The sequence below is a fragment of the Myotis davidii genome, unplaced genomic scaffold, assembly GCF_000327345.1.
Source record: "Myotis davidii unplaced genomic scaffold, ASM32734v1 scaffold168, whole genome shotgun sequence".
Lineage (NCBI taxonomy): Eukaryota > Metazoa > Chordata > Mammalia > Chiroptera > Vespertilionidae > Myotis > Myotis davidii.
The window spans coordinates 12,754,874-12,781,286 of NW_006383016.1; the positions used below are offsets into that span (position 1 = coordinate 12,754,874).

The following is a 26,413-nucleotide window of genomic DNA, read 5'->3' on the forward strand; positions in this document are numbered from 1 at the left end:
ATACTTTTTAAAATGTTTTTATTGATTTTAGAGAGAGAGGAAGGAAAAGAGAGAGATGAGAAAGAAACATCAATAGGCTGCCTTCCAGATATACTCTACTGGGGATTGAGCTCTCAACCCAGGCATATGACCTGACCGGGGAATAAAACTGGTGATCTCTTGATGCATGGGACAACGCCCAACCAACTGAGTCACACCAGCTGACCACAGTGACTATACTTTTTAAAAATTGTGATGATGCCTACAAGGATAATTTTTAAAATCATACCAAAGCTCTATGAATATTTATGAGAGGCAGAGATCCTTTTATGTCCTCATGTTTGATGAATTTTATTCATTAAATGCAAAGCTTTCCACACTGCAGCCATCCTTGCCCCACAATGATGTCTTAAAATGCACCTTCTATTCTATGTGTTGGCCTTTTATTAACTGTCCTGGTTCCTGCATTGATAGGTATGCTTTCTTGCAGATGCATGCAGAACACGGCGGATGGCCCTTCTGAGCATGTTGAGGATTACCTCTGTGACCCAGAGGAGATGCCCCTGGGTTCCAGAGAGTGCAAATTACCGTGTCCTGAGGACTGTGTCATATCTGAGTGGGGTCCGTGGACTCGATGCACTTTGGTGAGACGATTAGCCACTCATTCACATAGAGGTTGCTTAATTCATCACCACTAAAGTTTTAAAGAAATTATTCTAAATTACTTACCAAATTAGTTCCCAAAGCAAGGTGTATTTTCTTGGCTACTTCATTCTATGACTGTGCCATGTGAAATCAGCAATATTTCCACTAACACTAGAACAGCTTGACCTCTTGCAAGCTTTGTACTCCACCATCCTCCAAACCCAGCACAGAAAGCCTGCAGATGGGCTTACAAATACACAGCGGGTTAAGAACTGCAGTGGTGATAATGACTCCCTCCAGGTACGGAGACAAAGAATAAACCTCTAGTAAAAGTACTTTAATGGTGTCAGGTTATTGTCATCCCTTGCTTTTTGCCCAATCCATTTTACTTAAATTGTAGGAATAATCTTTCACCCAGTGGGGGTTCTGCAGCAGGAGTATTGACACTAAAGCACAAATGATCCTGGAGAGAGAGAGTAGAAGGAAGAAAGCTGCGCGTCAATGAATCTCTTTCCACACACTGACTGACTCTGTGTGTCTCTGGGCCTGGGAAGCCAGCTGAGAGCTTCAAATCACACAAAAGCTTCTAGATTTCAGCAGCCCGTAGGGGCTCTTCCATGGGACCCTGGGAAGAGAATCGTTTGAAACAGAACTGGCTGATGATGTAGAAAATTGGGTTTACCCCTGGGCACCTTTGTAAAGCTGCACATTTTAAAATGGCTTCAGAAGCATAGGGAAACTGCATGAAATGTGGAATTAATTTGCTGAGGTACAATACAGAACAGCTTCAAAACATTTATAATTCATGTTTTCAAGGAAAACTTAAATTTCTATTTCAGTGTTAACATTACTAAGGGTGTTGATTAGCAGCCAAATGATAGAGCAGGAACAAAACAGGGCTAGCAGTTGACTTGGATGCCGTTAAATTGTAATAAAGAATCATCTGTTTCACGGAGGTATGCAAATGATCTCATCCCATTAACATGAGGTTTGAAGTTACTGCTCTTGTTCTTAGAAGCCAAATGCTTTTAGAACATGACTGTACCAGTAGGAGAATGCAAGCCAATCTTTTACCTGCTTGTGTATTTGTGTGCATATGTATATGTGCCTTAGGAAAATAAATATCACTAACAGCTAGTTATTTACAGTTACCCTTAAAATGGTTTTTTGGGACCAACAGACTATATATTAGATAAGTAGGTAGGTAGGTAGGTAGGTAGATAATGTCTGTATTCGTGATCTACAATAATTAATATGGCCATATGAATGTGTTTGTGTACCTATGATATGATGTGTCTATGAATATTTGACACATAGACTCTTAAGCCTCTTGTAGCTAGATCAGAAGCTCACCAACACTTTGATCACACAGAAGAAAATGAAGTGGAATGAGATTGTTCCAGGTAGTCAGTGGCCCCAGTGCACTAACTCCTGCTCCAGCGCTCTCCCTGACACATTAGCCCTCATGTGCCTGCGTATTCACCTCTCTGAGAAGTTGTGTTATTCTCTGTCAGCCTTGCAATCAAAGCAATTTCCGGCAAAGGTCAGCGGATCCCATCAGACAACCTGCTGATGAGGGAAGAGTCTGCCCTGATGCTGTCGAGACGGAACCCTGTAACCTGAACAGAAACTGCTTCCACTATGATTACAATGTAACAGGTAGGTGGATCGTCACCTCATCACAGAGTTAAAGGCCGAAGCCCGTGTGTGTTAGCTTAGCAGCGATCCGTGAGAATTGTTCATCTCCGTCTGTGTGCCTTTTGGACATGCTGCCAGAAATTGTTCTTTATTAATAATGACAGAGATATTTATCTATTATATTTTGAATAAATATCAAGATACAGGTAATGAAAATATCACACAAACATTAGCCCGACACTAGATTGTGAATAGTCTGATTCGTCCTTTTTAAGACATCCTCCCACTTTGGGAAGGTGTGACTAAGGTAGCGTTCCTGCGGGTATCAGGTTTACTGAAAGAGGCCGTCCTTCTTCAGGAGTTGTTTAATTGCGATAACGTAGTATGACAACAATTCTTCGTGTGAGGGCCCTTCATATGCATGATTGATCCAATGTAAAAACAACAGCAAGCCCACCCTTGCCAAAAAATATATAAATATAACTATTTCAATATGATCAAAGGTGCAGATAAAAAATGGGTAGGTGACTGTTTTTTCAGGAAAAAAGGCTTATTTTAAATTCGATTTTTTTTCCTAATCCTTGCCACTTACCATCAAGGTACATACTGTAAGAAAGAAGAGTTGTTGGTGTATATGGCTTGGGGAAACACTGAAGCTGATTTTGGAATTTTTTCAAGTAATTTTCACAGTGGTATAAAGTACAGAAATGGTACAACGATACGCAGCAGTCAGGTCGGCTTTTGTTGCTTTTGATTTTTCCCTTCAGTTTTCTTTGATGACACAAGGAAATTGCGGTTCTTGGGGATATGCTAGGTTACTCTAAAAAGAGAGATGAAAGGATTCTTTTGAAAAAGACATGAAATGAGAGAATTAAATAAATGTGACCAAAAAGATTTTGAAATAAGTGCATATTTTAAAACATTCTAAGTATGGAAGTGAAATACAGTGTTTTATTCAAACATAGCCCAGTGCAAGTACTATCCATTAAAATTATGATTATTTTGCTAAAACAAATATAACGTTAAAATTGACATTTCTGCTTTTATTTGGAAAAAACATTTTTAAGTGACTTTTGATCTGCAGGCCAACCCCATTTTTACAATATCACCAAATGGCTATCAAGACGGTCAAGTAGACATCTGCCTTCTAGAATAATCCCTGTAGCGACATGCAACCCTGGCAATTCCATCTGACTCCTGATACGTTCAGAGCCGGGACCCATATGCTCTGCATGTGGGATGATTGATTGTGGGGCTTAAGAAGCAGTTGTGAATTAAATATGGGATTCGGTTCATCAGAGTTTCATTTGAAATCTGTTTCATGTATGGCCTTCTGTTCTGATGGGCTCCCTTCCTTGCAGATTGGAGTACGTGTCAGCTGAGTGAGAAGGCAGTTTGTGGAAATGGCATTAAAACAAGGATGTTGGACTGTGTTCGAAGTGATGGCAAGTCGGTTGACCCGAAATATTGTGAGGAGGTGAGGGGATGCTGTGTTATTTCTTTGTGAGTAAATTCTTTCCTAATAATTTCCATTCATGCTGAGCCAAGTGACCTGTGCACCACGCAGCTCATTGCCAGCAGATGTTTTGTTGTTTTTTTGCACTATTCAGAGGCTGTTAAGCACCCTCTTGACAAGAGACACTATCCAACATTACTGATTTCTACACATAATTTCCTGTATTTTGTTCTGCTTGGAGCCCAGAGGTATGCTAATTACCTTTTTCTGAAAGAAATGCTTGGGGAACAATAAGTAATCAAGGTGAATATAGGCAATAAATCTTAATCAGACTACTCATCATCTTTGTAATTTCATTTGAATTTTGTGTTGCCTGGGACACCTGCCAAGATCCATCATTCATTCTCTCTGTTGCTAAACATTGATCGCATGTGGGTTTGTAGCAGATTTTGATATTAGGATCTGATACCCAGCTGTGAGAGTCTAAGCACTCAGGTGTGGAGGAGAGAGAGCTTGGAATTCAAATAAGGGAATGGAGTCTGCCATTAGTATCTTTCAGCTACAAAGAATAGTCATTCTAAATTCTTCAATTTGCAAAAATAATGTCATCATTTCTAGATAGGACGCTATGCAATGTGAGAGAACAGTTGTTGGCCTTTCTTAGTTTTCATGAAGCTACACTTCACAGTTTAATTATATTGTCTGGTTTCCAAACGAAAGGGTACTCACATTCCTGAGAGGTTTAGACTCCTGAGTCTGAGGCAAACTGGGTTAAACGTGAACCAAGATAAACAGAAGCCTCGATATGTCTAGAACACACAGGAAGAGCTTATGACCTCATTAGGGCTCAGTAGACATGCTGACCAGGACCTCTGGCTTCACACCCTGGGGGCTGCTATATGCCCACAGTAAGTTGTTCTGACTCCTAATGGAAAACTCGAGGTGAAAACATGTTAATCCATTTGATACCTTTATCACATAGACCTAACTTAATTTCCTCATGTCTCTTTCCATGTGAACAAAGCTCCCAAATGTGCCGGACACAAGGTGTCTAGTTAATAAATTTCTCTCACTATCATCTTATAACTTAGTCTATTCATACTTTCGATTTAATTAGAAATTATATATCTGAATCACTTTTGAAACTAATAACATTAAAGTAATGGAACCATTGTTAAAAAATAACATTATTACTAATGAATATTATTATAGTCATACGCTGGCTGCAGAGTTTTCTGTGATCTGCTTCTACTTGATTAACATGTCTCTTTTCTTACAAATTCACATATAAATGCCCTCCTGAGTCGGAATGTAATATACGATGAGTAAGCTCTGAGAGCTTTTTGAAAGCTAAACCCCAATCATTTAAGACCAATTTTAAAATAGTTCATATGACTACAGGACAAAGGTACAAAAAGGGTCCTTACTTCTAAAGTAAAATTTAAATAAAAACCCGACAAATAACTAATTTTGAGAATCCAGGAGACTAGATAAGTTTACTCTATGTACAAATATTGTTATGTTTGAATACTGCGATGACAATTAGGGACTTAAATTATAACAGTGTAGCAAATGCTGTCTTCAGGGAGAACAGTACTCCTCGCCGCAGGAATTGAATTAAACAACTCATATCCCATGGATGCCGTAGGATTAAATAACAGCCCTGAGAAAAGCTGGCTCTCTCTTTAACTGTGGATGGATTGCCTGCCTGGTAATACGTGTGAAAACCCCACATTCGGTGCAACAGCAGTAGCCAACTCTTGCTGTTTCTCTAACAGCTGAAAAGAAAAATGGCATTACTACCCAACAAAGAAGAAAATTGGGGTTAAGCCCATCCAGTATTTATACAGTATTTTTGTCTTTGATGTTTTTCAGACATTTACTCACCTGATACCTAGTAATTGGTTTCTCCTTTCCTATTCTTTGATCCCTGAGCAGATTTTTTTATTAAACAAGTTTATATAAATGGTGTTGATAGATAGATAGATAATAGGCAGAAAAAAGAAATGCAATAAGTGTAAAGAAAAAAGCAGGACAGGGTTAAACTGTCTCAGTACTGGATACTCAGAATATCTGTAAATAGATATCCTTTTTAATTTTCGAGTTAAATAAATAAGTTAGTAGTAATTCAATTTTATGATTCAAACCCTCTCTCTTTGAAAATGCAATGTACCTTAACTATAACACATTATTTTTATCATATCACCTAAGACTCTAATCCAGGGGTCTTCAAACTACGGCCCGCCGGCCACATGCGGCCCGCCGAAAACATTTATCCGGCCCGCCGGGTGTTTTTGCCGCCGCTGCCTGTCCTGCTTAACAGCCGACTCGTCCCGGGCCTGCAGTGCGCATGTGTGGAATGTCTGAGGGACAGTGAACTGCCCCCCCCCTGTTTAAAAAGTTTGAGGACCTCTGCATCCTTAACCTCCCATAACTTTAAGTGACTTGGAGACTTTACGTAAGTGATATGGTAAAAATTTTCATATCAAATGCTCATCTTTGTCAAGTATTACCAGTGGAGAATATGTGGGAGCACCTGCAGAGGCATGTATACAAATCATTGATCTGAGCTTCTCTCAGTGGGTAACTTAGAGCCAAGAGCTATACTTGAACCACAGCATAACATTTCAGAAAGTTTTTCTTTTGCCACCTCATAATCTTTCATACAAAAATAAAAAAGGTCTCAAAAATCCCAAGGAATATCAAATTGAGAAATTATATTCTGCCCTAGCCCGTTTTGCTCAGTGGATAGAGCATCAGCCTGTGGACTGATGGTCCCAGGTTTGATTCCCGGTCAAAGGCACATGCCCAGGTTGCCGGCTCCATCCCCAGTAGAGGGTGTGCAGGAGGCCAATCAATGATTCTCATCATTAATGTTTCTCTCTCTCTCTCCCGCTCTCTCCCTCTCCCCCTTCCTCTCTGAAATCAATAAAAATATATATACTTTTAAAAAATTACATTCTCCTAACATGCACTTAAATTTTTCAATTTCAATGCTACTTTGTACCTTAGACTTTCTAAATGTTTGCATATACAGTAGGTGAGTTTGAAATCTCATCTTATATTTTAAAAGTAAAATGTGTGAATAAGTGCTGGAACTCAGTGCCAATACAATGGCATGATGTTATTATCTGATGAGAGACTAAAACTAAGTTGAATTATATCACTGTTAGCTTGAGATCAGTTTTAGAAGAAAAAAATCTATGTAATTAAAAATATATATATAAAATATTAATCAAAAAAGTCTAGTGACCCAGAGTTTTTAGAGAGCTGGTGTACTAAAAACTGATATTTTTTAGTATTTCAATACTAAATTATGTCATTAGTTTTGAGTAGCAATTTGTCTTGAAAACCTTCCCCTTTCGCTTTTCTGTTTAATGTGCACATATAAAAATAAGTTGTCCCAAAGATACAATTACAGATGTATATATTGATGACATTCTTAGTTTTTAACAAATGGAAAATAGTCATCCTTACACTTATTTGTTCCTCACTTAGAGAAACTCAACCTGTTTGGAGATTAAATGTACTTTTATTCATTGCATATTTGAAAAGTAACACTATATAAGTATATCAAGTAGGTGGTCTCCTCCATTTAACCTATGACCTTAGCTCCCCTTCTCATTTTATGTTCTTAACAGTGTGAGTGTTTTTCCTGTAGATATCGTTTTATTCTATTAGGCATCTTACTTCTTCTTCCTCTCTTCTCTCCTTTCCCGTCATCCCAACTTCTATCCCTTCCTTTCTTCCTCCTTCCATCAACCATACCTTGTGGCCATGCCTTCATGTCAATGCAAACAGATCTGCCTCTGTCCTTTCAGCTGGGCCTGGAGAAGACCTGGCAGATGAACACATCCTGCATGGTGGAATGCCCTGTCAACTGCCAGCTGTCCGAGTGGTCTCCGTGGTCCGAATGTTCTCAAACATGTGGCCTCACAGGTTCGTTTGTACCTTCATTAGCATTCAGCTCATGGTCAAAGAATCCGAGATAAAATGTCCCTCTTGCCTTCAGTCACATCAAATAAACTTCAGTTAGGTCGAATCAAGGTGTCTTTCTTTCCAAATCACCTGAGACTTAGTTGTTCCTCAGATCTCCTCAGGAGAGTCTAGGACACCTTCTCCCCATAAAATACCTGTTGCGCAACAGTAACATATCATTAACACTGCATCCCTCTGTGTCTCTTAAAGGGAAAATGATCCGAAGACGGACAGTTACACAGCCCTTTCAGGGTGACGGAAGACCGTGCCCTGCCCTGATGGAGCAGTCCAAGCCTTGCCCAGTAAAGCCCTGTTATCGGTGGCAATATGGCCCGTGGTCTCCATGCCAAGTGCAGGTATCAAATCCTAGGACGGTGTGTGGAAACGTGTGTTCTTTATGTGCGGAGACAGTTTCGGAATTTTCATTTTTCAGAGCTTACACAGCATGTTTCCTCTTGAAGATTCTAGGAACCTAGCTGTTTCATAACTACTTTAATTAGTTTTGATAACAAGCACTCCCTGTCCTGTATTTTTTTAAGTCATTTGGAGACTGACTCGTTTTAATGAAAATTTATCGGCCTGCTTTTGGCTAGAAAACAAATACATTGTTCATGTATGCTCCTATAGGACTTCTTCCCTAGGGTTTCAAGTACTTCCTTAACTGCTCATAAATCAAAACCCACGGTGCAGAGATGACTGTAAGTGATGAGCTCACTAATGAATTATTTTTCTTTTTCTAATTATTTCTTTCTTCATTCCAGGATGCCCAGTGTGGAGAAGGGACCAGAACAAGAAACATTTCTTGTGTAGTGAGTGATGGGTCAGTTGATGATCTCAGCAAAGCAGTGGATGAAGAGTTCTGTGCTGATGTTGAACCCATTATAGAGGGTAATAAAAAAATGGTCTTAGAGGAAACCTGCACTCAACCTTGCCCAGGTAACAACAGCAAAACAGCATTTATGTTTTGATCATTTCTTACCCAGTCTGGGACCAAGATATATAGTCTGAGTTAAGGGATGTCAGCAGGCCTTGGGTACAATAATATCTGGTAACAGGCAGACACTGTCATGTGGATGAAGTGGGGCATTGCCTCCTTACTATCAGGTAGGGGTGAAGTCCAGGACCCCCATGTGGCCAATGTGGACACCCCTGCCCCCTTAGAGTTTTAACATCCTCCTGAACCATATACCCTTCCATTTCTTACAGGAAATTCAGCTCCATTAGAATCTTATGGGACCACCATCGTATATGCGGTCCGTCGTTGACCGAACCATCGTTATGCAGCGTTTGACTATATTTGAAATGTGATGGAAAATAATCATCAACCTAAAATTCTGTCCCCAACTAAATTATCATTCAAGAGTGAAAAATAATATTACAGAAGAAAACATTGAAAGTGATCATTCTGATGCAGTGTTGGACAGGAGGGGTGCATGCAATAAAATGTGGAAAGCAAATGTTGTGTATCAAATAGTAAAAAATTAACTGGCAGACAGTGATAAGCTAATATTTAGGAATTTGGGCTTGATACAGAGAACTTTAGGGTAGATAGAAGGTCAAAATAAACTTTAAGTCAAGTATGAGCCTAAGGCCTTGGGAAAGATATGGAGGCAACAGACAAAATAAACTTTAAGTCAAGTATGATCATGCCTAAGGCCTTGGGAAAGATATGGAGGCAACAGATGATTAGTGGACTAGAAGAGAACAAAATTGAAAGTGCATTACCTATATTTTACTCTCAAATGGAAATTTTTATTCTCCCAATTTGCTTATAATAATGGTAAGAAAAAAATATGTCTGTTAAGAACTATGTTACTTTGAATAAGATCTCAAAAAAATAAAACTGAGGGTTTGGTAAACAAATAATGATTGGGCATAAAACATATTTTCCATATAAAAAGGATATAATTTAAGAAAGCTTTAAGGATGGATAAGTTACAATTTTAAAATTTTTAAAATAGAATTAAGTGTCTGAAAGCTGAAAAACGGTGACAAGGGTTGCTCATTTATTCACTCATCAATTAAGTTATTCTTTAATAAGTAAATTATTTGAGGTGATAATAATGGCAACTTTTATAGCTTATTATTAAGATGAACTGAAAATTGAACAAAAGAATAAATAAAATAACCCCTGATACCTTGAACTATGTGCTAGACTTTAAGGGCATTTCTTACTGTGTATATGTAATAAAATTTGCACACACTGATATTTTCATCTATTTACAGTTAAGAAATAATTTTTTTAAAAATCTGAATTTCCGGACCTAGGCAAAGTGTTGCTTCTTAGACATTCCCACACCTGCCAATAATAACCTTTTCCTGATCCAGCAATTACCCTGTTCCATTTCCTGCTCCCCAACCTGGCCTGATTTCAGTCCAGGTCTCACACATACTCTAATAAAATCATTTTGCTTCACAGAAGACAGAGGTTGAGGCAACAGGTAAGGACTCTACACAGGACCAAAGACTGAACCTTGGGGCTTTGATGTGTTGAACGGCCACATTGTCAACAAACGCTGACCGAAGCTAAATGTGGGAAGATTTACCTAGTCCAACACCACACCTCCAGTGCCAATAATAGGATCATTGTTACACCCACAACATTGGGCAGTACTGGAATTCTTGCCAGGCATTAGCATATGCTTTATTGTGGAGCCTCCCCACTTATTTTCATTATACTTCCTGCAGCACAATCACCCACTTTATTATTCATCAAACGTCATTGTAGACTAGGCACTGGGCTCAACGTTGGAGATACATTGGGAAACAAACCTACCCTGTCCTCATAGAGTTTACCATCTTATGGGAGAAACAGTTGCTAATTCAATAAGGACATAAGTAAACATAAGATTAAAATATGTGGGAAATGATGGGAAGGGAAACTGAAGTATCCCTTAATAACATAGAATAGGGCAAACACATCATTCTAATTAAAGTAATTACAAATCCGGGAGAAGGCTGTTCTTCTCTTATAAATTACAATTTATTCATTTCAGTTCCTCCGGTGATAGTTTCCTTCAATGATGTTTTGAAAGCGAGCAATATGTGAATTAATGTGCTTTAAAGAGAGAAATACTGAAGTAAGAAATGCATGTCATACACTTAATTGTCATATCTTTGGCAGGCATAGTGTAGTTTATTATTTCGATGGTTTATATAGTCAAAATATAAAAAAATGTTCAGTACAAGACAATGCCTCACTCTCATTAGCTGCTATTAAATCTTTGAGGCCTGACATGGATTATTTAGGGGGTTGTTATGGTATCATTCACAGACTATCATTAAACAATTTTTTGAGTTTTTTTACAAAGCACATGTGTCGAGTGATATAAGCACATAGATAAAGCCTACTAGTGGAAAGATATGTTTATATCCATGTAGTTTCCAATCACTGAGGTGAAGTTATATACATTCACAGTGACAGGAATTTTTCAATTTTAAAATTTCTCCTGCATAATTAAAAATTGAGTTACCCAAAAGTAGCATTTCCTAGGGGATATAAATATTTCTAAAATGTTATCACACTACTTAAAAATTCTTACTAAGTTCTTTTTCCATAGCACTTCCAAAATTTATAAGAATTTTCTGCCCTTCAGGATGACACTAGAGAATTAATGACATACTATAATAAAGTCTACAAAAGATCACCCCACTTCACTATTATATGTATGTATTTGTTAGTCAATAATTCATGTTTTTCTAGGCTTCCTTAATAATGGCACAAGAAGTTTTTTCATTAATAAAGTATCCAGGCAACTTTGTGCTAATATTAGGCAACTTTAGCATAATGAAAGGCTATATGAATTATTCATGTGATATAGCTGGAATAATTAAAGTGATAAGAACCCATTGTGAATTTTTCTATCATAATTTACTGTATCCTCTGAACAATTATTATCCAGCAATCAGTCCTGAATAATGGATGTATATATGGGAAAGGTGCAAAAGGTAAAATTCATTAAGATACAAATCCTCCCTGTTCTCAAAGTGCTTGAAGATATTGATGTTAAACACATGATACGCTATGGCCCAGCAATTCCACTCCTAAATATATACCCAGTAGGAATGCATGTATATAACTTCAACAAAAGATTCATACTAAAATGTTCACAACAGTAATATTCATAATAGGAAAAATATACAGCTCTCCACATGCCCATCAATAGTTGAATGGATATCTAACTTGTGCAAGTCCTACAATGGGAGGAAAGTATCACAATAACAGTGAACAAATTACAAGTACATATGTACATGCTGGATCTCACAAACAAACATGAATGAGGGAAAGAAGCCAGACGTAAAAACTACATGTGGCACAATCCCATATGTAACATGCGGGGGCTTTCTGAGATTCTGAGAACGCTCTGTTGCTTAATTTGGGTGTTGGTTACATGAGTATATAATCAGCTTGTGAAAACTCAGCTATCTGTGTGCTTATGATTATGTGCATTATTGCAGCATGTTATTCTTTAAACAATAATTGACAAAAAGGGAATGTGAATTAAAGATGTAGATCAAAGAAATAGCATGCATTATTGCCACTCCTGCAGCTGCTCATTTGGCTCTCAGCTGCACACCTCTGGGAAGAAATAGGAATAAAGCATAAATACCGCTTTCTCAGACTTAGACTTCAAGGTCTTTTGAGATGATGAATACCTAGAAGACAAGTTCTATGTGTATCTGGAATTTCTTTGCGGAGTACCACGTGTTTAATAAACCTCTTTACAATGAGAATGACAAGCGTGGTAGTAGGTTTTAATCAAGTATTTACTGTCTCTTAAGAGGAGGGGAATCATAACAGACAAGCTCCTTTAAGCAGTCGTTTGCATTTGATGGCATTACACAATGCATAGTCCATACCCATAACATCCACTCAGAAAATAACAACACTGATACAAACTTACAAAGTTACATACAAACTTGGAAATATCAACTACTTATCTAAATATTACAAATATGACCGGCATACCAACAGGCATTGCCCAGTGGGGTTAAAAATAAAATGACTATCTGGCTGGCTATTCTTATGGATATGGGTATAAACTGCATACCTGTGTTTTGCAGGTGACTGTTATTTGAAGGACTGGTCTTCATGGAGCCTGTGTCAGCTGACCTGTGTGAATGGTGAGGACCTCGGCTTTGGTGGAATACAGGTCCGTTCAAGAGCAGTGATTATACAAGAACTAGAGAATCAACACCTGTGCCCAGAGCAGATGTTAGAGACAAAACCATGTGATGGTAAGTGGTATAATTCATGAGATATACTCATTTTAGTTTTTTGTTGATAAGCAAAAGCCCAAGATATAGAATTTTCTGCTAAATAAGCAAGTTTGCCAAGATCTCACTTAAGATTGAGAATTGCATTAAGGGTATGATTCTAAATTTTAAAGATTTATCGGAAGAAAAATATTGCCACTCTTCATAAATTAGATGTTCAATATTGTGAAAATGTCTTCCACTTTTATGGGCTAAAGAAAGCTGAGACAATTAGGAGCTCATTATTTGTATACCTATAACACTCCTGATCGTGTCTGAATCTAAAAATATACTCAATGTATTTAAATCAAAAGAATTAATAAATAAAAATTACAAACCTACAGCAAAATGAGAGATTTTACTAAATTTTCAGAAATTGATAAATAAAAGTACTGGTAAAAATTACTCTATCAGATACAAACCTATTTGAATATACATATCTATATGTCTGTATGTATATATGTGCATACGTATAGAGCCATGCACCAAATACAAGCAATACATGACATTTTTAAGAACCACAGAGCATAAAATGTCATAGTTTTGGAATACAAATGAAGTTTAAATGAAACAAAATAAATTGCTGTGTAGTGGAGAATGTAGGGCTCAGCAAACAACTCTCTCCTTCCTGCTTCTGTTTGAAAAGAAGGAGTATGGCATAGAATAGCAAATAGGAGTCAAAATATCACATTTTATTAATGAAAAGTTGGAGGAGAAAGCTTAGAAGTTGGAGTAGCGTGCTTAAAATGAAAGCCAAATGGTCTGAAACAGAATTATCTACCCTGTCAGTTAAATCTTCCCAAACTTACCAGATAAAACATCCCATGTGTCCTGGGAGAAAAAGGTCAGGGGTTACAATAAATGATGTAATTTCTAAGCCAAAGAAAGAGAATTGTTTACCCAAAATGAAAATTAAATAAAATTACACATCAATAACATTACAATTGAGAAAGAAAGCCTTCCGCAAGCACATAGAGAAGTAAAAACTGAAAAACCACACTTTCAGTGTATTACATGTCAAATTTTGTATATTACTTAGAAGAGAACTGAAATTCTTACATGCTCAGATAGGAGGGAGAAGAGTTTAAAATGAGCTAAGCTTTTAACTCAATTAAAAAGAAGAAGAAAGAAAAGAGAAAAGAGAAACAGTGTAACCAATACAGTTAAATACAAGTTCACTGAGATAGAAAACAAAGAAGCAAGATAATCAACAAAATCAATAGCTTGTTTTTTTACCAAACTAGCAAAATAGACCACCTCATGCAAAATCACTGAAAAAAATTGATATTGCTACAGATAAAATAGTGTTTAGAAAAGTATCATTCTGTGAATAAATTTTGCTAACCAATGTAAAAACTTAAAGACAATTTAGAATGTTATAATTTACCAAGAGTAATAGAGAAGTTAAACCATGGATTCTATAACTATTAAAAACTCAAATCTATCAAATATGTACTCACACATGCACACAAAATAAAACTTAAGTGACTTGAATTATGAGGTTTACCAAAATGTAAAGAAACATAAAACTCCCGTTTATGTGAAATCTTAAGAAGTAAAACAAAGTTGAGTGTTGGGGGCTGGGAGGTAGAATGGAAGATTTCCCCAATATGACACAAAAGACACAAACAAAAGTGGAAAAAATAAAAATACCTTTAAATTAAAATCTTCTACACAGACCATAAACAAAGTTACTAGACAAGCCACAGACTTAAAAATGATACTCGTGATGTCAATTAATTTCAAAGGATTAATGTTTAGAACAATTGTGAACCTTTTCAAAATAAGACAATTTTATACTCTTAGCACTTGAGGCTCCCAAACTACTACATGTTTGTTAATTTATTTTAAACTAGAGGCCGATGCATGAAATTTGTGCAAGGGGCTTGGCCCTCACAGCCACAGCAGCTGTCTCAGTCCTCACAGCCCCAGCTTCATCCAGAAGGTCGTCTGGAAGGACGCCCGGAAGGTCGTTTGGCTGTCCGGTCTAATTAGCATATTACGCTTTTATTATTATAAATAATCATAAACTAACTGTATGTTACTATAAATATTTCCTGAAAAATAACTATTTTCAAAAACAAAAAGAAAATAAGTTTAATGACAAGCATGTTCTTGTTTTACATTTTTCCAAATCTCTATAATCTGTAGCTTAAAGGAATACAGTTGGGTTCCTTATCTGCTTTTGTTCAATCTATTGCAATTATAATTTAGTTTATTTACACAGTTGGGCAAAAGTAGTAGCTTTATAGTTGTTCATATGGAAAATAATACAATAATGAATAAGTAATAATAAAAGAGTAAACTGTTTTGCATACTCACAACTGTAAACCTACTTTTGCCCGCTCCCCTTGTATATAGAAGAAAATCTACCTAACACAGGTGTCACCTGCACATGCTCTAAAAGAATGTCTAAGTTCCCTATGGTTCCTGGACCACACTTTGAGAGTTGCTATTCTAGAATAAAGAAGTCCCACTATTCAATAAGGGGGGAGAAAAAGTATAGATTTCAATAGGAAAAAGGCCAAAGATATATATGATCAATTCACATAAGAGGAAATCTTAATGTCCCCAAACATCTTTGTTACTGTTTGATAGCTTTAGCAATCAAAAGACTGCAATTTAAAATGATAAGATAGCTTTTCACAAGACTGACAAAAATTTTAAATCTGGAAATCATGAAGGTCCATGAGGGTTTAGAGCAATGGTAGCCCTATTCTCAGCTGGTGGGTATGTAAATGGCCTCCTTTTAGAGGAAAAAAAAATGACCTACATTTAGTAAAGTTTCAGCTATCCCTACAGTGATACCCAGAAATGTCCCTTCTAGATAGTTACCTTAAGGAAACCAGAGGCTTACATAAGGCTGATCACCGAGGCTTGATATAATAGCAAAAATTGAAAACAACCCAAAAGTCCAACCTTAGAGAAAATAGTGGAATAAATTATAGTAATTACTACCATGAAATTACATATAGAAGATAAAATAAACTGACTACATCTACATTAAAATCACATAGAAATAGTTCATCTGTAACATGGACTATACATTTTAGAATGATTCAGAGTACGACACTTTTTAAATTTTGAGCCTGACTAAAAATAATACCTTATATCATTTATATATATATAGTATATTTATATCAAAAGAATATAAAAGGTCACAGAAGAGCATCTATCTACTTCAGAATAGTGGGTATTACTGGACAGGCATGAAGGGAGATCAGAAGGGAATGTAATAGGACATCAAGTTTATGTGTTATTTTTACTCATCAGCAAGCAAAAAACAGGCTAAAGCAAATATGGCTAATTAGATTGTTTATGTCAGATCTTCAAGAGAAAAATGAATACAAGGTTTTAGAGGCCCATTCCGATTTCATTAATGGTTTGGTGTTTGACCCCCAAAGAAAGCCAAGGAATTGCAAGTGTGAGTGATGACCATACCTGCAGGATGTGGAACTTGAACGGAGTATAGACATCTCATTTTGCTCTTAATTCCCCTGGAATGAGTGTGTGCTGGCATCCTGGGGAATCTTTGAAGCTGATGGTTGCAGAGAAGAATGGAACAATTCTTCAATTTTATGATCTTATGTCCCAACAGGCTATTTTATCTCTTTTTTTTAATATATTTTATTGATTTTTTAAAGAGAGGAAGGAAGAGAGATAGTCAGAAACATCGATGAGAGAGAGACATCAACCAGCTGCCTCCTGCACACTCCCCACTGGGGATGTGCCCGCAACCAAGGTACATGCCCTTGACCGGAATCGAACCTGGGACCTTTCAGTCCGCAAGCCGACGCTCTATCCACTGAGCCAAACCGGTTTCGGCTATTTTATCTCTTGAATCAGAACAGATACCATTAATGTCAGCACACTGGTGTTTAAAAAACACCTTCAACGTTGGAGCTGTTGCAGGGAATGATTGGTTAATTTGGGATATGACTCGATCCAGTTACCCTCAAGTGAAGAGACCTGTCCACATGGATGGAGCCTGCATATTTAGGTGGTCCACAATTAATGAAAATTTGTTTGCAACCACTGGTTATCCTGGCAAAATGGCAAGCCAGTTTCAAATTCATCATTTAGGACACCCTCAGCCCATCCTCCTTGGTTCAGTAGTCGTTGGATCTGGCCTTTCCTGGCATAGAACTCTCCCACGATGTGTAGTTGGAGGCGACCATAAGCTGTTGTTTTGGGTAACTGAAATGTGACATAAATTTCTGGCTAGCTTGGATCCATAAGTTTTGCATTTTTGGAGAATTCCTTATTTTTATATTAAATATACTGTAAGCTCTAGAAATAATCCCAGTTGTTTTTGTTAAATAAAATATTAATGGTTTAAAAAAAAAAAAAGCTCTGCTTCCTTCCCATTTGTTAAATGGCATGATGCGTAATTGAAATTTTTTAGTTATTCTCTATCCTTGTCTATATGTTTGATATTTCATAATGTTTAAATAAAATTAAAATCCAGGTTTACATGAGATAGTATAACAGCAGATATGGAAAATTACTTGGGATTAAGGTGATATCTGGAATTGCGTCACATATGGTAACTTGAGGAAAACAAATTGGCATTCACATCATTTGAGATGGCCTTCTTATCACTTTTCAATTGCTTATAAATATTTAACTAATACTCTATCACCATGATTATCCTTCTGGACAGCACAGTGCTTCTGTTAATGTGTTTTGTGTCCCTGCAGATGGACAGTGTTACGAGTATAAATGGATGGCTAGTGCTTGGAAGGGCTCTTCCCGAACGGTCTGGTGTCAAAGGTCAGACGGTGTAAATGTAACAGGTAAACCTCCAATTTCTCTTTGTTCTTTGAAAGTTTTCCTGTAACCCACGTGTAATAGGTTAGAGAAAATAATTAGGACAACAAAGACATTCTTTCAGGATTCAACACATGATCGGATTCGGGACACCTGAGCTGTATATCTGTCTGGGACTAATGACAGATTACTTTCTTTTTTAATGTTTCAGTTAAATTCTCCCTCACCCAGCCATTTTAGACATTGCTGCTAGAATTTATTTAATTAAAATATTGTCTAACAAATGATTATTATAAGTAAATAACTCTCAGATTGTTTTTACTAGAAATGTACATATTAATAACTCACTACATGATAAGAAATAATCAATTTTTTGTTGACTATATCTGTTTCTGTGCCTTAAAATGCAATACACTCACAGACCAAAATATTTTCAAGGGAATATCCTATATAATAAAAGCCTAATATGCAAATTGCCTGAATGGCGGAACACCTGGCAGAACGACCAGTTGCTAAGATGCATGCTGACCACCAGGGGGCAGGTGCTCAATGCAGGAGCTGCCCCCAGCCTGCAAGGCCCCAGGCCAACCAAGGCAGGTGCCAGCAGGGGCCCCCCGATCGCCTTGCCGGTTGCCACACAGATCCTACCTGTGAACGAATTTCATGCACTGGGCCTTTAATGATTACATAAGTTATGATACCTTGCTTGAATTCAGAAATGTATGATTTCTATAGTTCTTTTATTAATTAATTAGAGGCCTGGTGCATGACATTCATGTACTCAGGGGCAGAGGGTCCCTCAGCCCATCCTGTGCCCTTTCGCAGTCTAGGAGCCCTTGAGGGATGTCCGAGTGATGGCTTTGGGGAGCAGGCCTAAGCCGTCAGTTGGACATCCTTAACTCTGCCACAGAGGTGGGAAAGGCTCCTGCCACTGCCGCTGTGCTCACCAGTCATCAGCCCAGCTTCTGGCTGAGCGCACTGACCACCAGGGATCAGCTCCTGCATTGAGCATCTGTCCCCTGGTGGTCAGTGCGCATCACAGCGCCTGGTCATTCTGCCATTCGGTCGATTTGCACATTACCCTTTTATTATATAGGACTAGAAGCCTGTTGCACAAAGATTCACGCAATAGGCCTTCCTTCCCCCGGCTGCTGGCACTGGTTTTCCTCCGGCACCGGGGACCCAGGCCTTTGGTCTGGCCGCACCTTGAGGCTTGGCTTCTCCACTGGGGCCACAGTTAGGCTTGGCTTGATCCTGTGTAGCCAAGCATCTTCAGTCTTCAGTCTTCACTCTGGCCAGAGCCTTCAGTCTTTGCTCCGTGCCTGTGTATGCAAATTAACCTCCATCTTTGTTGGTTTAATTTGCATAGTGGCTCTGATTGGCTGGTGGGCATAGTGGAGTAATGCCAATTTGCATGTTTCTCTTTTATTAGTGTAGATAGGGAAAACCTATTGGTAAACCTCCAGCTCAGAGTATCTGAACACTCACCCAGTCTGTCCCCACACAAAAATAATTATACATCCAAAGAAGAAATCCAAGTGCAGAACTTTTATGCGTCCTTCATACCCAAATTTACCCCAAAGAACTACTCCAATCTGCAGTGCTTAAAAGTTTCTTTATCTGAGCCCAGTAAAGACAAGGGATCCCAAGGATTCCTTTGAAGAGGGGGAAAAAAACTTGGCTCCTGATATTTAGTGAGGTGAGGCACCCTGCAAATCTCCTAGAAAGAAACCAAGGTTGGAACTAGAACCTCAACCTCAAGCACATAAACCCAAAGATCTATTGTCTCTTCTTAATTTATTTTTCTGGATTTAATTTACAGGACTCTCCATAGCATAGCAGTAGCATGAGTACTGACAGTTATCTGTTCAGGGTGACCTGCTGACTTACCACCATTGTTTTGGCCCTCTGGCAGGGAGAAAAGTAATGTGCATTTGGGTGCCTCTGAGTCTATCCATTTATAAATTTAGCTGTAATATATCCAGGAAGATAACAGGCACAGGGATCAATGTGCTTTTTGGAAAGCATTAATTTTTATATTGAATTTTAAATTACCTGGATTTATTGAAACCTAATTACTCATTTCCTCCCTATGAAAGTGGGAGCAAGATGTCAAATTGTATTCTTGTGAAGATAAGATTTTATTTATGAGAAATCTGTGTCAAGAAACCCTTGATAATAGCAACTCCCAGTGGACACATGCGTGACCAAGAAAAGAGGCCTCCAGGAAACCCTTTGCTCTCTGAGTGTTAGTTTTTGGGAGAAATATCTGTTCCAACCTCACATCTAAGAGAAAGGGAAGCGGGGCCTTTCTGAACCGGAAGCATGGTAGGCAGTCCACTCAGCTCAGCAGTTGGAAATGAATATCTACATTCTCCTTTAAACTTTTCAAAAATAATTTTATAGCTTCCCCAGAGGGTCCTATTAGTTTTCAATGTGTTTTGCTTCCCAAATAAAGATGCAAATGATACTTGTCTGCCTTTTCTTCTCCATGTTAAAATCTCTTGTCCCCCTGAAATTGGGGCTATTCCCCAATGCCAAGGTAAGTCAAATTTTAAAAGACATACCTATAGAAATCATATTTTCCATTTCTTTTTAATGCAGTATAGTATACACTATTTTTATTTCTTACTACTGTTTGATACCAAAAAGCCAATGTATAAGTGATGTGTGATAAACTTTATATGCATTCCTTTTCCATCTTTTAGGAGAGATGAGAGTCTCTATGAGAGGTAGATAACCATGTAAAGTATTTTACCCACCTGCATGGATTGCTTTAATGTTAAGAATAGTCATCCTTATAAGAAACGCAGGCTGTTGTTTTCCTTTTTCTGTATGTGTTTAATGATGTCACTTCCATGTGGCCATTTAACTGCAACTGCCTTGCAATGACTAACTGCTTTCATAACATTGTTTCTATGAATATTTAATTTATAATATTGAGAATTAGCAATAGACACTCTGAGAAATTGGAATATTTAATTTATAATATTGAGAATTAGCAATAGTCACTCTGAGAAATTCCACAGGATCATTGATTCCGTAAATAAAGAAAAAACTTTGCTTTGCTAAAATTCTGTTACATTGAACAAGAATGGTTTGAAACTGTGAGTTCCTTCCATGTCACTTTATGGCATCTCTCCCCATCTTGATATAACAACGTAGGCACACTTGATACTATGCTGGAAGAGGAAGAAAAGGAAGAGAAATCAATAGAGACCTGCAGTGTCAAGTTGAAATAGCAGTGCAAGCACATACTTAGTAGCTATATTTGTTTTCTTTCCTGTCCCCCCAAAATTCTGAATGTGATTTTTCTGAAAAAGAAATACACGTTATAAAAAATGCATTCATGTGGTAGACCATAAATTAAAGAGATATGAAAACTATTTCCTTGAATTAACCAAGAAAGAATTTTAACTTTAAGGGAAAATTAAATCTGCTCTTTAGTGCTGGACGTGGCCTCGGGAACAATGACGGAAATAGCCCATGTGCAGTCAGGGTTTTCAAGGCAGCAACTATCAAATCGTCTGTTCTGCAAGCGCATGTGGAACACCTGCTCTGCGCCCGGCACAAGGCCGTCTCCTCTGAGTAAAGAGCACCTCGAGTTCCTAAATACAGTGGTCAAGGTTAACCAAGTATTTCTCAGGAAAACCTGTGGGAGTCCCAGCGTGGGTTAGGGTTCAAAGACAAGCCTATAACAACAGTGTGCTCTAATTATCGCAGGAATTACTCCTTGTCAAAATGTGGTTTTCTGTTCCGCAGGGGGCTGCTTGGTGGTTCGCCAGCCCGATGCTGACAGGTCTTGTCACCCACCGTGTAGTCAACCCCACTCGTACTGTAGCGAGGTATGTGTGAGTTCATTAGGGTAGACAGGCCAGCCTCATCATTTGTCACCCCACTGCCTCTTGTGCAGTCATTTCCCTTTACAAAAGGCATGTCTTGAGGCATAAAAATTCTAGTTTGGAACCTCTTTTATCAACATAAACAATTCTGGAGGCACTTGCTTCTACTGTTAGGATAAGCTTGTGTGCAGTACAAAAAGTGTGTTCTGTTTTTTAATGTAGTGAAGACAGAAATTGCATGTAGCAAATTCCCAAAACAGTATTTCATTAAAGCCTTCTCTTCAAGTCGGGTCTGTTAGGCTCCCAAACTCGCCTGCATGCTCAGTAGAAATCTTGCTCTCCCGCAGACGAGGACATGCAGTTGTGAAGAAGGGTACACGGAAGTCCTGTCTTCTAACGGGACGCTGGAGCAGTGCACACTCATCCCCGTGGTGGCGATTCCCACCGTGGAGGACAAAAGAGGAGACGTGAAAACCAGCCGGGCAATCCACCCGACCCAGCCCTCCAGGAACCCGGAAGGACGGGGCAGGACCTGGTTTCTACAGCCACTGGGGCCAGGTGAAGTGACTAGACGGCCTTGATGTAGAATTCTTTAATTATACATTTAACCGATGCCACATGAGTGAAAAATCAGCTAGCGTTTTCATTGGAGCTCTTTATTATCTCACCGAAACTCATGTGTTCTAATGCTGCCATAGAATCTTTGATATTTTTGCTATCATTATGAAAAAAGCACTCATGCTCCAAGTTCAGAGAAATGAAATCACTTTTTTCGGAGAAAAAAAAAAACAAATTTAGGATTGAGATTAGTTATTCAATCTCGGCCCTAAAATTGCAAGTATAATTATTTTCAGATTGAGCAAAGAAATCTAACAAGGAAAATATTAATTAGGAGGAAAAAAGCCTGTTATCATTCACTACAAATAAAACCATAAAGACATTCAAGAACTTTTCATTTGAGCACAGAGAAGTAATAATTTGAACTCAAAATAGGAACATTAGTAATATGGTTCCATGCCAAGGGGTGGGGAGACACAAGGTAGCCAGACTAATTTCTGTGAGGCCTTAGTGTTGGCACAAAAGCTCAGAGTCTATACTAGCACCAAATATATGAGGGCAAGGATGGAGCCTTCCAGTCTAGATGGACCATCTTGGAGACTGACCAGACCCCTTGTCATATTAGACAGCTCTTAATGTGTCTAGTAATGGACTTGAAGCTAATGCAGGCAAAGGCTTGAAGGCCCAATGAAATGCTCTTCCTACTCTGTACACTGTCTCTCACCAGTGGGTTCAGCCATACGCTTATCCCTAGAAATAAGCTGAGGGTGAGGGTGGTAGCTAAGATCATGCTACTTTTTCTCACACCAGGAGGGCTCACTAGTTCATGACCAAAGGAAATCTCCAGGGAAAGCCAGGCATAGACTACTTTTAAACTCTTCAGAAACATGAAAAAATAAAAAGAAATTTGCATGACTAACACATCTCTCTTTTTTCTTTTAAATATATTTTATTGATTTTTTACAGAGAGGAAGGGAGAGGGATAGAGAGTTAGAAACATCGATGAGAGAGAAACATCGATGAGAGAAACATCGATCAGCTGCCTCCTGCACACTCCCCATTGGGCATGTGCCCGCAACCAAGGTACATGCCCTTGACCGGAATCAAACCCGGGACCCTTGAGTCCACAGGCCGACACTCTATCCACTGAGCCAAACTGGTTAAGGCAACACATCTCTATTTTTAATGCATTAAGTCAAAACACTTTCCCTTACTGGAGAATCACTATTGGGATTTTTTTTTGAAGTATTTTACATTTAACCACAGTCTCCCGACCTTATTAGGTTTTTAGTTGGAAAAACACTTCATTTTGCAAGCCTGACTCGTCTGTGTAAACATGGAAATTCTCAGTGTTCAAGATGGTGGACCAGCAAGTGGCCATTAGCCATCTTGACCTTGACTCAGAGTCCAAGCAGATCTCCTCACATCCAAACTTTTAAAGAGAGAGAATAGTATTAATGTCACACTTAGTTTAATATGGGGTTTCCCTAAAGTAAACATTTTAATATTCTATAAATGTACATTTAGACTCAGTTCTTGGTTTTTGAAAAACCAAAATAATATTTATGGAAGAACACTTGGGGCAGATGAACCCAGCAGTGGTACAGCTCTTTGTATTTCACACCCAGGTTTACATTTTTTTTAAATATTTAGAATTGACAGGAAAGGATATTTAAAATATGAACTTATTTCCAGGAAATGAAATTCTAAAAAATTTCACAGTATTGGTTTGCTTTCAATGCCATTCAAATGTGGACTAAGCCAGAGTTTCTTTGCCCAATCTATAATGTAACACTAGTACAGGTCTAATTGCATGTATGCAACAGAATATATATGCTGATGTGAGGACCAAATTAAGTTGGCAAAGTCATGAAGTGTCTTATGCTTGAAGTTTGTTCAGAACATAAAACTGAGAAGTTCACACAGAATGAGACCAGAAAACCAAACGAGAAGAGGCTGATTCTATATGCAGATTCCCCGGCTATCCAAAAGGAGAGAGTTCCTTTGAAACTTTTCTTAAGCCAAAGTGGCAGATAGAGGCAATTACCACTAAGTTACATGGAATAAGTGAGCTGCCTCAGACCCAGAAAATCACCCACTAATTTATACCAAATATGCTTAATTATGTCCAGTTTTACGGTAAGCCTAACAGCCGTAGGAGCTCTCTCAGCCTTAGGATACATCTCGCTAACAGATGCACAAAGTAATCAAGATACAGCACAGATGCTCACACAGTTCAAAGCTCGGGCAGCTTGATGCTGAGATGCTGGGTGTGGCTCCCAGGGAGGGAGCTTGGCGGGCCTTCCGCTGCCTGGAGGGCAAGCTGCCTCTGTAACACTCCCCGCAGAACTAACTGAACCCTACTGCTGCCTTTCGCCTTTTTTCATAAAAGAGGAAATCATCTTCGAATTTCCTTCAGTTATCAAATGCAGGTGATAATAAAAGATCTTTCTATAAAAGCAACTGCACCATGAACTTTCAAACAGTAGGGAATGGCTATAATAGAAAAGGTAGAAGTTATTTAGAAATCATTTTATATGTTAATAAAACTTGGTTATTTTTGCAAATGATATTGTCAAATCAGCACTGAAGGACTGTAAGTGTAAACTAGATAAAAGATTATTACTTCCCCAAATTGTTAAATATATTCATTTTCAATTTATCTGGGAAAAATGACAAAGTTTATGTACAAATACCTGTCTGCATCAACTCTAATTTGTGGGACTTCTTTGAAATTGCATTATTTTTCTTTCCTCATGAGCGCAATCTCAAAATAGAATGAAAATCAAAAGAAAATGTTTATGCAGCATTATGCACATATTGTATTTGAAGTAAAATTCAGATAAGAAGCAGCAGAAATTTAGACATGGTAACTTGAAATCTGAACTCAAATTGAAAATATTATTTATTGCCTTTTAATTCAATTTTCATTGATATTCTATCTTTAATGAAGGAACATCTAAGTCATAATAGCAGCTTTGCATTAATCATTAATTGTGCCTAGGCAATAATTCACTTTGCGTTTTGAAAGGACTTGGTCATATATGACTGGCCCATTGGTCATAGTTAAAGACTGTCATTTACATGCCAGACTAATATGAATTAATGATTAATATCCATTCTTCTTAGATGGGAGACTAAAGACCTGGGTTTACGGTGTAGCGGCTGGGGCATTTGTGTTGCTCATCTTTATTGTCTCCATGATTTATCTAGCTTGGTGAGTGTTTAAATATTTCAACATCTACGAGGAAAAATAATATTTCTCTTTTAGAGAAAACACGTTCACTTAGCCATAACAGAGGAATGGCAAACTAATGTCTCAAATAAGTATTCCACATTTACTTAGCATTCATTTGAAGTTCTACATAAACATGACTTTAGTCTTAGATAGTCTGAAAACTACTAAATCTGAGTCATTTAGTTTCTGAAAATGCTCCAGGCCATCTTCTCAAGTACATTCTTCTTGGTTATGCAAGAGAATATGCTGATGGTGAACAGTAGATGTTTATATTGAATTAATACTGGAGGAAGACATTATGGTAGTACCTGAACTTATTTAACTATCTTGCATTATTTATAAATTCTGTATTATTTGTAAAGGCTTCTGGCCAAATGTAAATGATTGCACTGTGATGTCTGTTGTTAGTACTAGAGGAATTCCATTTGGATAATTAATATTTTACAGAATACTAACATATTTGAAGGGTTCTGTTTCGAGTTTATTCGAAAGATACCAAAAAATTAAATGTTAAGTTTGAATTTAGGCAATGTAGGCAATTAAGTAATTTAGGTTTATCAGTAAGTTTCAAACTTTTTTTTTCATTTAAAACAGCAACATTTACCATAGAAGGTTGATTTTTTTTCTCCCAATTTTAATGATTTTTTTAACAGCAAAAAGCCAAAGAAACCCCAAAGAAGGCAAAACAACCGACTGAAACCTTTAACCTTAGCCTATGATGGAGACGCAGACATGTAAAGTATAACTTATCCCACACAACCAGTTTCCGCGTTCCGACCCTGCAGTAGAGGACACAGAGCTATTCCAACTGTGTGGAGCAGAGCCCATTGGACCTTTCCAAAAGAGCGTCATTAAGAAAAGAGAGAAAATCCCAGTGCCATTGGAGACATCAAGACGATACCACTTACACAGGAGCCGTCATCCCTGAGAGGGCTAGGGGACTGGGTTGAATACATGCCGCCTTCTGAGAGTCTGTGTGATCGTTCATGAAACCTACCCACTGGCCAAGTCCTTTCATCTCTAAACCCTGGTGGCGGAAGTGGCCGTTGGGAA

General features: G+C 38.0%; 1 protein-coding gene across 3 annotated transcripts in view; it reads left to right on the forward strand.

The window, feature by feature from the left end:
- Positions 1-26,407, forward strand: part of THSD7A (thrombospondin type 1 domain containing 7A) — a 186,897-nt gene extending 160,490 nt beyond the window's left edge. For 2 of the 3 annotated variants that reach the window (XM_015558202.1, XM_015558203.1), the window contains 12 exons: positions 470-623; positions 2,139-2,283; positions 3,624-3,739; positions 7,540-7,657; positions 7,907-8,052; positions 8,458-8,632; positions 12,761-12,934; positions 17,653-17,748; positions 21,485-21,567; positions 21,912-22,122; positions 25,252-25,339; positions 26,014-26,407. In XM_015558202.1, coding sequence (XP_015413688.1) covers positions 470-623; positions 2,139-2,283; positions 3,624-3,739; positions 7,540-7,657; positions 7,907-8,052; positions 8,458-8,632; positions 12,761-12,934; positions 17,653-17,748; positions 21,485-21,567; positions 21,912-22,122; positions 25,252-25,339; positions 26,014-26,098 — 1,591 coding nt within the window. In that variant the 3' untranslated portion in view covers positions 26,099-26,407. Of the gene's footprint in view, positions 1-469; positions 624-2,138; positions 2,284-3,623; positions 3,740-7,539; positions 7,658-7,906; positions 8,053-8,457; positions 8,633-8,902; positions 9,309-12,760; positions 12,935-17,652; positions 17,749-21,484; positions 21,568-21,911; positions 22,123-25,251; positions 25,340-26,013 lie in introns of those variants that run through there. The other variant, XM_015558204.1, reaches the window with a different exon arrangement.
- The last annotated feature ends 6 nt before the right edge of the window (positions 26,408-26,413 follow it).